General features: G+C 42.0%; 1 protein-coding gene across 1 annotated transcript in view; it reads left to right on the top strand.

Moving 5' to 3' along the window:
* Positions 1-12,298, top strand: part of LOC109924121 (bromodomain adjacent to zinc finger domain protein 2A-like) — a 131,504-nt gene that overhangs the window by 69,497 nt on the left and 49,709 nt on the right. The window contains 2 exon segments of the mRNA XM_048618801.1: positions 1,929-2,183; positions 7,041-7,101. Coding sequence (XP_048474758.1) covers positions 1,929-2,183; positions 7,041-7,101 — 316 coding nt within the window.

The raw sequence follows: 12,298 nt of genomic DNA on the forward strand, positions 1-12,298 counted from the left end.
AGCAGATTATTATTGTTTAAGTGTTGCTTTTTTCTCCCCCCAAGTTCAGGTACTGGGTTTATTGCATTTCCCTGCTGTGGTGAAAATATAACTCCTCAAAATGAATGAACAAATGCATATAACGAACATTTATTTACAAAATAACAGCCTTTTGTATTATTCTGAGCTGTCTCTCAATTTTCTCACCTTGTGTCCTTAGTCCCGGAGCACAAGTCTGGAAATCTGTCACGGTCCAAAGACTTTGCAAGTGTCCAGTCCCTTCAGCTGTTCTTTGATATCACATGGAGTAAATCAAATTGGTTGTTGGCTGGCATCTGTGATACTGAGGACTTCAGAAAGAGACTGAAATTAATCATCCATTTGGCACTTCTGGCTAAAGATGTTTGCAAATGCTTCAGCATTGTCTTTTGCACTAATGTGTTGGGCTCTCCCATTGTTGAGGATGGAAATGTTTATGGAGCCACCTCCTCCAGTGAGTTGTTTAATTATCCTCCACCATGCACGACTGAATGTGGCAGGACTGCAGAGCTTAGATCTGATCCACTGGTTTATGTCGGTCTTATTTGCTTCTGTTGTCTAACATATACCTGATGCTGCTCCTGGCATGCTGTTCTGCATTGTTCATTGAGTCTGAATTGATCTCCTGACTTGATGATAATGTTAGAGTGGGGAATATGCCAGACCATGAGGTTACAGATTGTAATTGAATACAGTTCTGCTGCAGTTGGTGGCCCACAGCACCTCGTGGATGCCCAGTCTTGAGTTGTTAGATCTTTTCTGAATATTATCCCATTTAACACAGTGATATTGCCACACAACACATTGAAAGTGTGCTGGTGGGGCTTTGTCTCCACAAGGACTGTGCAGTGGTCACTCCTACCAATACAGTGTTGGACAGATGCATCTGCTACAGATAGATTGGTGAGGGTGATGTTAAGCTGATTTTCCCTCCTGTTGGTTCCCTCACCACCTCCCAGAGGTGCAGTCTAGTTGTAATGTTCTTTAGGACTAAGCCAGCTCAGGAAGTAGTGGTGCTACTGAGCTATTCTTGGTGATGGACATTGAAGTTCCCCATCAAAGTACATTCTGTGCACTCAGTGTATCTTCCACATGGTGTTCAATTTAAAGAAACGTTCATTCACTAGCTAAGGGAGGATGGAATGTAGTAGTCAGTAGGACATGGCCTTCGGCAATTCAAGAAGGCAGCTCACCACCACCTCCTCAACAGCAATTAGAGATAAGCAGTTAGAGTGAATGCCGCATCTCATGAAAGAAGAGAAAAAATGGGCAAAATAATCATGGATTGGATTGCTCAATTTCTTGCCATTTACTTCCATTTAGAGCCCAGAAATGGAACACCTCCCTCTTAAATTATTAATGCTGTTTTTGTCTGCTCCTGCGAGGTGCCTTGACTGGAAGTGTTTTAACTACGTTTAAGGCATTGTATAAATGTAGCTTTGCCGTACTATCTCGCCAACAGCCAAAATAAGGTTGAGATGGTTTAAGTCAGAAGAATGAAAGAAACGTATGATACCTGAACAACAAATCCCAAATGGTGACCTCAACTGCTATTAGAAAGCACCCAGTATTAGTAATATTGGATATCAACTCTGATTAATTCTTCAGCAACAAAGAATATTGACAAATCCTTTTGAAGGAAGGAATGCCCAAGGATATATTTTGTCCTGGAGAGACCTACTCATTCTTTGGACCAAAACATTAATTTGACCCAGAACCAATCCTTGTCTTTGTCAAGTTGTCAGTCAGCCCTTGTTTTACTGGAGTGGGTTAGGTAACTTGAGCTGGGGTTACTCATTTTCCTATTTTGAAGCAAAAATGTTATTCACACCCTTTGAGATTTAATATTATGCATCTGTGAAAAGGTCTTTGTGCCAAATGTAATGGTGCTCCTTTATAATTCTGTACAGATCTAACTGCCTCAGACAGTGAAACTGATGAATGCGAGGACCCTGATGCTGCAGCAGTAAAAATCCTTTCAAAACTGGTCATGTCATCTCTCACACTGTCTGATGCTGAGGCTGATGGCCATGGTGCTCCCGATGGCAACAGCACCCACTCTCTAGAATCCTCAACAGTCTTCAAAACCCCTGCAAAGAAGGAAAAGAAGAAGCATTCTGTCCCGATGACACCTCTGACGCCATCGTCCTCTGCCACAAGTAAAGGTGAGTTATGACTTAGCAAATTTTGCCAAGATATAAATGCCAACTTTTTTTTGTTAAAAGGAGGCCTCTCTGAAACTATGATATTGCAACAGATTAGAGCAGAGGCTACAGAAATCAGCATTGATTTTGTAGCTACATTCCTTCTTTGGAGATTTCTCCCTCTGTATTGGGTTGCTTCTCTCTTGGTGCTGTGGACCATTCCACAGGTAAGAGAGCAGGGAGGTGACTGGCTTCTAAGCTTTAGTCATCAATGCTATGCGAGGTGTACGAGGTTGTCTTGAGCTAACTCTGCATCTAAGTTTTCCCTCCATTTCTGAGGAGGCACTGAGGCCCAATTGTCACACACCTTTCATCTGCCCTGGCTAAAATCAGCTAGTCCCATGTAGACCAGTGGCCTTTCTGGTCTGTGTAGCTCCATTTTGCAGTAGGCTGTGCATTTATTCAGAAGGCTACCAGGGGAGATGCCCTTGCCATGCTTTTTAAGCTATTTCCTCTCCCTGGCAAAACTATATATCTAGGGCTCCAAAATTCTGCAGCAAATCCAACCAAATTATGCAGCTTGAGAATGCAGCAGCAAGTCTGCCCACCGTTTGAGAGCATTGCAATTTATAGCATACGTATGTGAATAAAAACATTTAGAAAGTCTGGGATTTTAAAACCTGTTGAAAAGCAGTTTGCTGTGCTCAGACTCTGAAAGCCCATGTATTGCTTAATTGTTTACAGTTATAGCTGTCACTTTAAACCCAGCCAATCTCACCTGGCTAAACGGAATAGTAGGATGCCTACTGGCAGCTGGCTAAACCGATAGCTTTTTGACTGAAGTGGTAGCATTTACAACAATGTAATTTCCAATATGATGTGCAGAGCTCAGGCATATTCAAACTGTTATTTCCCATTCTTAAAGTTTGATGTAACAAGATTGAATAACATTCGTTTGTTTGAAGTGCTGGTGAGCTTAACGTGTATTGATAGACAGCTGCAGTTACTACCCAGCGTTACACTCAGCAACAAAAGCTCAAACCACACCACAACCCTGCCGCCACACGTTAACCAGCAAGGAACTACGTTGCTTCAATTTTAAATGGAAGGTTTAATCTTGAGGCTGTATTCATTGCATCCAAAAGTAAAATTGCTAAATGCTGCCACTTTAGACATTAAGAGCAGAAAGGATAAGAGACTGGGCTCAGAGCTGCTACAAAGCCAGCTGATTAGAAGCTGAAATTAATGGGGGTTAGATAATCCCCATGAATTTCACAATTTGCACACTTCACCTGCTTAGCAGGTGACCAATACCTGGTGTAACAAATCTAAATGGTGTCAACTGTGTGCCAGCTTGGCTTATTTGATAACTCAGTTGAGTACACTCTTGCATAAAAGTTGGAAGGTTGTGGCTTCAGGCTCCACTCCAACAACTTGAGCCCAAAATTTAAACTAACACTCCAAGTACAGCACTGAGAGAGTGCTGCATTGTCAGAGGTGTTGACTTTCAGATGAGATCTTAAAATAAGGCCCCTTGTGCCTGTTCTGGTGGTTATTAAAGATTCTAAGGCACTATTGGAAGAACAGCAGGGGAGTTCTCCTCAGTATCCTGGCCAATGTTCCTCCTTCAAATAATTACGCCAAAAAAAAATTAACTGCTCGTTTGTTTCACTGTTATTTGTGGGATCTTACTGTGCGCAAAATGGCTGCCGCATTTGACTACAAAGCAACAGTCACTGCACTTTAAGTAATTCATTACATGTGAAGCACCTTGAGTTTCTAAGAGACGTGATAAGGCGCAATTTAAATGCAAATCATTTCTTTGTCTTCCTGTCTCTCTCACTCTCCTTTTCTTTGCAATCCTCATTGATTTGCATGTTTTTAATCCCCATATTTTTCACACTTTGAACACTTCACCTGCTAGCTGGACTCTAGCTTCTGTAAAAGCAGCCGATTTAATGAGTTGAGATCACTGGGGCTACATAACTGTCCTGCATTTTGTACCTTGCCCACTTTGGCAGTAAATGAAGTGCAAGTGGTGAAATAGTGAAAATTATTGAGCTCCTCATCAATGGGAGTTTAGAATATCAAGGTTAATTGATACCATTTTGACTCGGAACACCAGGTATTGGTATTGCTGCGCCAGGCATTGATTCCAATATAGTTGCAACTAGAGGAAAGGAAACAAGTGGTCGGAGAGAAATTCTGGGGCATTTTCTGCAGCCATGAAATCACAGAGCTCTTTAGCTGGGATATAACCAGGGCCCTAAGAAGCATTGCAGGCAAAGTAATGCAAAATCTCTATCCTTGTTACTCTCAAGATAATTGTTAGCAAGTTGTTAGGGGGATGGGGCAATAATTTGCAGCACTCTGACTTTCCCTAAAGTTGCCAACTCTAGCTCGACATATTCCTCGAAGCTTTGCCACAGCTTGGTCTGGATGCTGTTGCCCCACCCTGCACCCCCACCATTGGCTACCTAACATGTCCATCTTCACTTTGCTACATCAATTGGAAAGCAACTATACTCTTCATTAGCTAACTGCATGATTCTTCATTAACCAAACAGCATTTTCACTATGTTTAATATTTTTATAACTAGTAAACAAATGTATCTGAAGAATCTTTTCACAAAAGAAGACAACTTTTCAATGGCCTGATGACTGTTCTCCCGGTTCTCTCCAATGCTCGCGGTATTGTCCTGGAGACTAGTCTTTAATTCCTGGAGAGTCCAGAGCAACCTTGGAAGAATTGACAACCCTAATTGTTGATTGAAGCTGACCTTTTCTTACCTGATGAAATTCTGGGTGGCAACACCGCTCCAATATTTCTGCACCACATGGTGATTGGGTGAAGCCATTTGCACCTGGTATACTTTCTGTGTTGAATCCCTTCGTCTCATTGTAGTGCAGAGGGGAGCTTCCCTGCATGGTGGAACAATTAGAAGAAGAGTCATTCTGAGCAACTGTGAAACCTCCCTCAGTGAACATCTTGCCTCTTGTAATAAAGAGTCATATATGGCACAACAGCAGCCGAGAGGAAGGGGAGAAACCTCCTTAAAAGGAGTGACCAGCACTTCCCAAAGATCCAGGCAAATCCTGATGCCTACAAATACACCATACGGCATTTACTAGAATTGTGCCACTCATTCATAAGATATTTTATGATTTTTAATAGCTAGGTTTACCCTTAAGACTCTGGTCACTAGTGTATGTGAGAAGTGAAGGGGGTAATTTATGTAATTAATTTATTCATTGAGGAAGTAACATAAATAGATTATTTTAAGGAAACCAGAGTCAGAAAAATTACAATTCCGCTAAATGTTTCAAGCTTAATTTTCTCATGTAATTGAGGTAGTTAAGAGCATGAAATGAGAGATTTTACCCAGCTACAGTGAAATTGCTTTTTGTGATATTGAACGTGGCGTGTGAAGTCCCCTTGAACAAAGACACTAACCAGTTCATTTGGTGCAACCTTCTTTGTAGAAATAGTCAAACGAATTTCATGTGAAAGTGTCAACAGGATTGTGTGCCAATATCTCAATGTAATTTTACCCCAAAGAATGTTGCAAGTTAAATGGTTTCCAAGTATTGTGATCACTGTTCATTCTCATCAATATTCTGTACACAATTGACCGGGTCTAAGCAAGGACATGGGGCACTGCTGAGAGTAGATAGAATGGGAACTTTCTCTTCAGCCAGGTATTATAAGTAGGCTTTGGGTCTACATGTAACTAAGATACACTTAGAGTATGGCTGACCTGTTACCACTGGCCCAAATAGTGCAGTCTCTGGATACTCCAAAAATAAACGTACCCCGAAGGATGAATGGGACATTAAACTTTGGATAGGCAATTAGACAGCATCTGGGACTCTCAAAAAGGTCTCTGTACTCTTAAGTTAGAGCCAGAAACTTTGGAGGGTTCCAACTTACTTACCTTAATAGTTAATGAGGTAATGTTAGATTAACTAAAACCTGCTCTAACTACTGGCTAACTACATTATTGACCCTCTCACCCCTGACTGTCCTGCCACCCTGCCCCTCATCTATTTCCCTGCCATCTTATCCCCTCATCCACTGCTTTACCACCCTATCCCAGCAACCATCCATCTTGCCCTGATCCACTTGCCACTGTACTCATCACCAACCAGCTGCCATCCTAACCCATCCCCACATCCACATTGACTCCCTTATCCATCTGTCTCACTACCTCAACCATCAATCTCACACCTTACCCCCGCCACCCCCAGCACTTATCTGCCACATAATCATCTCATATTTTAATGTAATTATTTTAACATAAAAACATTAATTCCTTTTGATAGGTGACCTTTGTGTCTTTGTTTTGTGTGCAACATTAGAAATGGGCAATCTGAATGGCATACCAGATAAAAATATTTTTACTCTGCCTCTCTATTGCACCAATGTACCAGACTGCAATTGGTGGCAGATTTCATCCTAGTGTCAATTGTTCTGCTGTGAGAGAGTCACACAGGACTGCTTTTACACGTCTCTGAATGGCCAACTACAGAGTAATGGGATATGCATCCGACGCATGCATGCCTGGTTGCTGGAGGTCAGTATTTAGTGTATCTAATGTATTTACTGAGGGAATTAATGGTAAAGTACCAAAGGCTAAGACAGAAAACAGATTGCATACTATGTAGATGCTAACTGGGGAAGAAGGAGGGAATTTACAAATAATTAACCTTTCAGAATTTTTGGCACCTTCTTGTAATGTGACATTAGTGAGTGTGGTGCATGTTGGAGCGATGCATAAATAGCTAGGCTCTGGCAGGGTGGGTCATAAACACCACGTGCTAGCAGTAGGGAGGCTTGTATGTGGAAGTAAAATGTCCTCTTGCTTTTCTTCCCCACAGGCGAATGCATACGTAGAAGAGTAACTGATGAACGCGAATTGCGCATTCCACTGCAATACGGGTAATTTTCTCTGATGTTTATTAAGGCTATCAAATACAGGAGCCAGTAACACATTTGCTAAAAGTCCAGAGAGCCTCAGTTAAGAGCAACTCGCATAAGAGTCATTCCTTGGTTAACAGCAAATCTGATCACTGCGTGGACCGCTATCTCAAACTAGTGTTGGTTTCAGGACCAACTGGAGTCCCCAACTGTAAATGTCATGGTCTCTTTCTCAGTTTTGTAACTCTTTCAACTCGATGCATATATGTTCAATATCTTTGGTGGCTCTCTCTCTGTATCTAATCTGTCTATCTTGTGTATTTCTTTTTTGTTACGGGGAAGTCTTGACTGCTATTCTAAAAGTTTGATTAAACCACAGGAAATTCTTAGGCTTGATTATCTGAGACATTGATTCAACTATCCTCTTTCCCTGACTGCATAATTCTTGGCTCGCTGTTGCTACTCAAATCTCCAAAGGTCCTTTGAGGTATCTCTGGTCAAATGCAATAAGCTTTTGTTCCTGCACTAGAGCGATCACTGCATTGCAGGTCTGCAATTAGATTAGTAACAGTCAGTTCTTGTACCCGGACCTTTCTTAACATTCAAAAATGCCTCTTCTGCATTGTGTTACTTACATTCAGTTTCTCTTATTCGGGGGAGCAATTAACTTCAGGTAACCACTGCTCCCCGAGCTTCTGGGCTTTCTTCCAGTGTTTTGTGAACACTACCTGCAGTTTTTCATCTGCTTGTGTTCTGCATAAGAACTGTTGTGCATTTTAAAATAATACGTTGTGTGAAGCACTTTGAGCTGTTGCAATTTGATAAGGCGCTATATAAATGCAAGCATTATTATCCAATGTACTAAACTTCCTTTCTGCGCTAATGTTATACCATTGGGTAAAAATTGCATGAAATTCCTGTCTGCACTACTTTTATGACATGTGTTTAAAATTAACACATTAACTCTGTGGAATTTCTCCCCCATGATATTAATTGCAAATCCAAAGGGTACAGTTACAATCAAGAAGCCAGTTTCTTTACCAAACTAATGCCATGGTAACCAATTGAAGAGAATATTACACAGTATTGGTGATCCCACAGTCCTTTGTCTTCCTTTATTCTCTATGTAAAACCGCTGATCCTGATCCTGCTCCTGCTTCTTTGCACCCCTAGGTTTGGAAACTTTACTCCTGGCGTTTATTTCCTCTTTTTCTCTTGCTTTTCCATCAGTGCCGATGCATACTGAGATATGGTTTCTCATGGGCACCACCATTCCCCTGGTATCTCGCACAAATGACTATTCTTCATGCCTGGCTCTCAACACTGTGTGAAGAGGGTGACTATACCAAGTGGCCCTTCTCACACAAAGCACACTCACCTATACTTACCAGCAGAGCTCACTGGACAGTACTTGAGCAGGAGTTGATGTTTTTTGACTCGTGTATGGATGCTGAGACTGATTGTAGCTTCCCTACTACATCCTAAGTTAAGTTCAGGTAATACAGCGCAAATGAGGTATTGAACTTGGGACAACACTCATCCAGACTAGAGAGCTAATTTCATTTATGGTCATTGGTAACGGGCAACACAGTGATCATCAGAATCACAACTTCCATTGTTGCCTTCTGCCCATGTTACTGATGATAATAAATAGTCTAGCTACTTCTTCTTTGACTCTCAAGCAAAAGATTGTGCGTACATAACACTCGTGATTGAAGCCTGATTCTCAACTGTTCATATTCATTGTATCTTTGATTCTGTTTGGTCTAAAATGTCCCGGATTTTATTTACTAGATGACAGAATTCTGCCTTGTGGATCCTGTGGTTCCATTGCTTTTCTGAATGTCGGGACGATAATCCCCTGTTTCAGTCCACAGGTCGACCTTGTTTTGTTGGACTGTAACTTCTCCACCTCCCTTTAGCATTCCAGATGAGATGCTACTAGTGCTACTACTGGGCATGGCTGTCCTTCTGGTGCTGGTGTTGCTGCCCTGGTTCACCTTGCACACCACAGACTGATGTCTATGAAAGGCGCCACACCTTTTTCTCTGCAGTTCCATTACATGCAAGTTAATTCCAAAATAAAACAATCCCTTTTAAAAAAGTTGTTTCTCTGCTTGTATTTCTCTACCACGCTGATTATCAATTGGTCAATCAGTGAAGCATTCCGTTATTTAGCTCTGCCAGGCCAAGTGTGCCTTTGACTTCAGACCTTTACTGATCAACTGCTTTTAGCAATAGAGATCACCTGTAGCACTGGTTCAGAATGAGCCTACTCTGGCTGCCTCACTGGTGCAATAAGTAATTGCAGTGCTCAGTCTGGTGTGGAGGCAAGTTATGATACAACTGCCGTTCTCTTAACTGAGGGCAGCTAACTCAGTACAAATCAGGACTCACCTCTGAGACCTTCCTGGTCTATGTGCTTCAATATCTCACAGTGCACCATTTTTACCAGTTGTGACGATGGTGGGTGGGTGATCATCTGGTATGTTTTCATAGAATAAGGCTACCTCCAGTGGAAGGAGGATATAGATTTTTGCTGAGGCATTTCTGATTTGCATGCTTTATACAGTTTCTGGAATTGATTTCCAAAATCCATTGCTGTTTGGCAGTCAAAGATGGCATTCCTCCTGCTGCTCCTGTGTACCAAGCTCAGTAATCCTTCCTGGCAGCAGTTCCAATCAAATTGTTTTCGTAGCTGCCTCAGGGTATTCCTCTCTTTCCAGCATCTTCCAGCACTTTTGGATGATGTTACTCCAAAGGCAGTGAGTGACCCTATCACCAAATGCCTAAAGAAATCATCTGAGGCAAAGCTCAGAAATTAAAAGATTTTAGAGTGGGAAAATCTTTCTCTTTTAAATTGCAATTAATCTGCACTGAAAAACTGCTTCTTGGTCATGCTGCTACTACTGGGCACGCCTGTCGTCCTAGTGCTACTACTGGGCATGGTAGTCCTTCTGGTGCTAGTGTTGCTGCCCTGGTTAAGGGCACCCCCAATTGCTTGGCAACCCCCAAATATTAAACATCAGACTGATCCTGGACTCTATTTGTCTTTCTCAAGCCTCGGACTTTATAGCCCTAGGCACCTTATTCTTACGGTTTGTATAAACTCTTCACTTTGAACTTTGGTAACCTTGGCATTTGCAGTTGTTCCCAATCAGTCTCTAAGCTTGCCCCAGCCTCCCACCAGGCCTTGGACCTCCCACTTCCCAACAGGCATAACTCAATTCCTATTTGACTTGCAGCATCATTCCTTTCTGTCACGATCCCTTGAACCTGAACTCTGATTGTTGATAATTTTGTAACCATTATTGCCAGTGTCTCTTGGCCCACACATTATACATGCTGCCTTTGAACAGAACAGCTTCCCTCTACCTGAAGCTGAGTATCCCTCACCACACCTATACTGACACATACCCTAGTCACCACCCAATGGCTGTGTTGCTATCTCATGGTACTTTATTAATCTCTCAAACTTTTTTGCCAACTTCCTCCTTCCTCTTTGCACTTCTGAATCACCCTCTAGTCTCAATGTTTTGTCTCTTTCTCTCATCACTCAACTACCCACTTACCGAACCTCCGGCCTTCCTCTCAGTATCAACCTTCAGAAGTTCCTGCTTCTTGTGAATAATATCCTCCCAATTCACTACCCACCCACTCCTTCCTGTGGAAATGCGTACCCATACTAAGCTTGACTGAAACCTGACTCATAAATGCAACTTCCTTCTCCACTGCTGTCCACTCTCCTTCCCTGTTTCATGTTCCACCAAATCAGCAATAGTTGAAGTGTTGTACTTATTCTCCCTTTTTCCTATTTCCTTCATATGTACAAACACTTCAGTCTGTCCACCTTTCCATCATGGTTCTTCTTGTCTGCTATATGCCTCAGCAATCTCCAAGAGCTTTCCCAACTCTGATTTCGCTCCCCCCACACCCTTATCTGCCATCAGCCTTTACACTGAATAACTCCTTATTCTCAACAATTTTAGACTCACCTGAACCCATCGTTCCTCACTTCATCTGCTGCTTGCTTTCCTCATCTCTAAATCTAAGTGTCCTCGTTTGACAGCTACAACACACTGATTCTATCAGCATGTATCCTTGAGACATTTAGGAGGTCTGTCACCCACACTGTTCACCCCAATCATTTCCTCATCTCTTTTATATTAAGTAAACCTCTGCATGTTCCAAAATCTTTCAACTGTCACCTCACAAAAAGAACTCTCCTGTATATATCACTCTAACCTCTGTCATTATCATCCACATTATTATCACTATAACATTCAATGTCTGCCTCCCTTTTATATACCTCAGACTTTATTAAATTCATCTTGTTCATGAAGTTCTTTATCTACCTCAATCCTCTCTCCTCCTTCAATCTCATACTCATTAACATCATGAACCTACCTTTGCCCTATTGTCACTGCATCAAAGCTGCCGTGCCTCTCCCATGCTTTCTCTCCTGCCTTTGATACTGTTCTCCCATCTCAAATTCTCCAGCCCTAAGGCACTTTCATACCACCTGAACAACATTAAGTTCTGCATAAGCTGAATTGCTTCAACGTTTTTCTCTTCTGTGACCATGGGTATAACCTTCATAAACGATAAGAATTTGTAGCCTGTATCCTTCTGCACAAAGTGCTGGAGTCCCTTAATTCCTGCCTTTGCTAAGTCACACTGACTGTCTAATCTAGGGTCTTTTGACTTTAAGATGCTCATTCTTTTCATGCGTTCAGTTCTCCCGTGACCTTACCCCAACCTACCTCAGTAATCTACTCTATCCATTTGTCTCCACAAGCTCCACACCACCCTAGCCAGGAACTATATTGCCATTCCTTCACTGTCACCAGGTCAAAATCCTGGAACACCCTCCCTGACATCTCACCACCACCTTCTTAAGAGCAATTAGGGATGGGTAACAAATGCTGGCTTTGTCAGCAATGTCCACACCCCATAAATTAATTTTTATACCCACTGTTACTCCAGTTTTCTGCTCACTTTTTGCTTTACTGATAGTGTTTCAAAGAGCAATCTCCTCATCTCCTGTAATAACATACCCTGTCACCTCCCTTTCTTATTTTCAAATGCCTCCTGAAAAGAATTTCCCTTCAATTAACATGATTCTATCCAATGTGCAGCATTTTTTTCCCTGCACAATGAAATGCTCAGAGTGCTAGTTCTTCACAGATGGGGTGCTATGGCAATGTAAATGGTTGCC

Source organism: Rhincodon typus, chromosome 41, assembly GCF_021869965.1.
Source record: "Rhincodon typus isolate 14 chromosome 41, sRhiTyp1.1, whole genome shotgun sequence".
NCBI lineage: Eukaryota > Metazoa > Chordata > Chondrichthyes > Orectolobiformes > Rhincodontidae > Rhincodon > Rhincodon typus.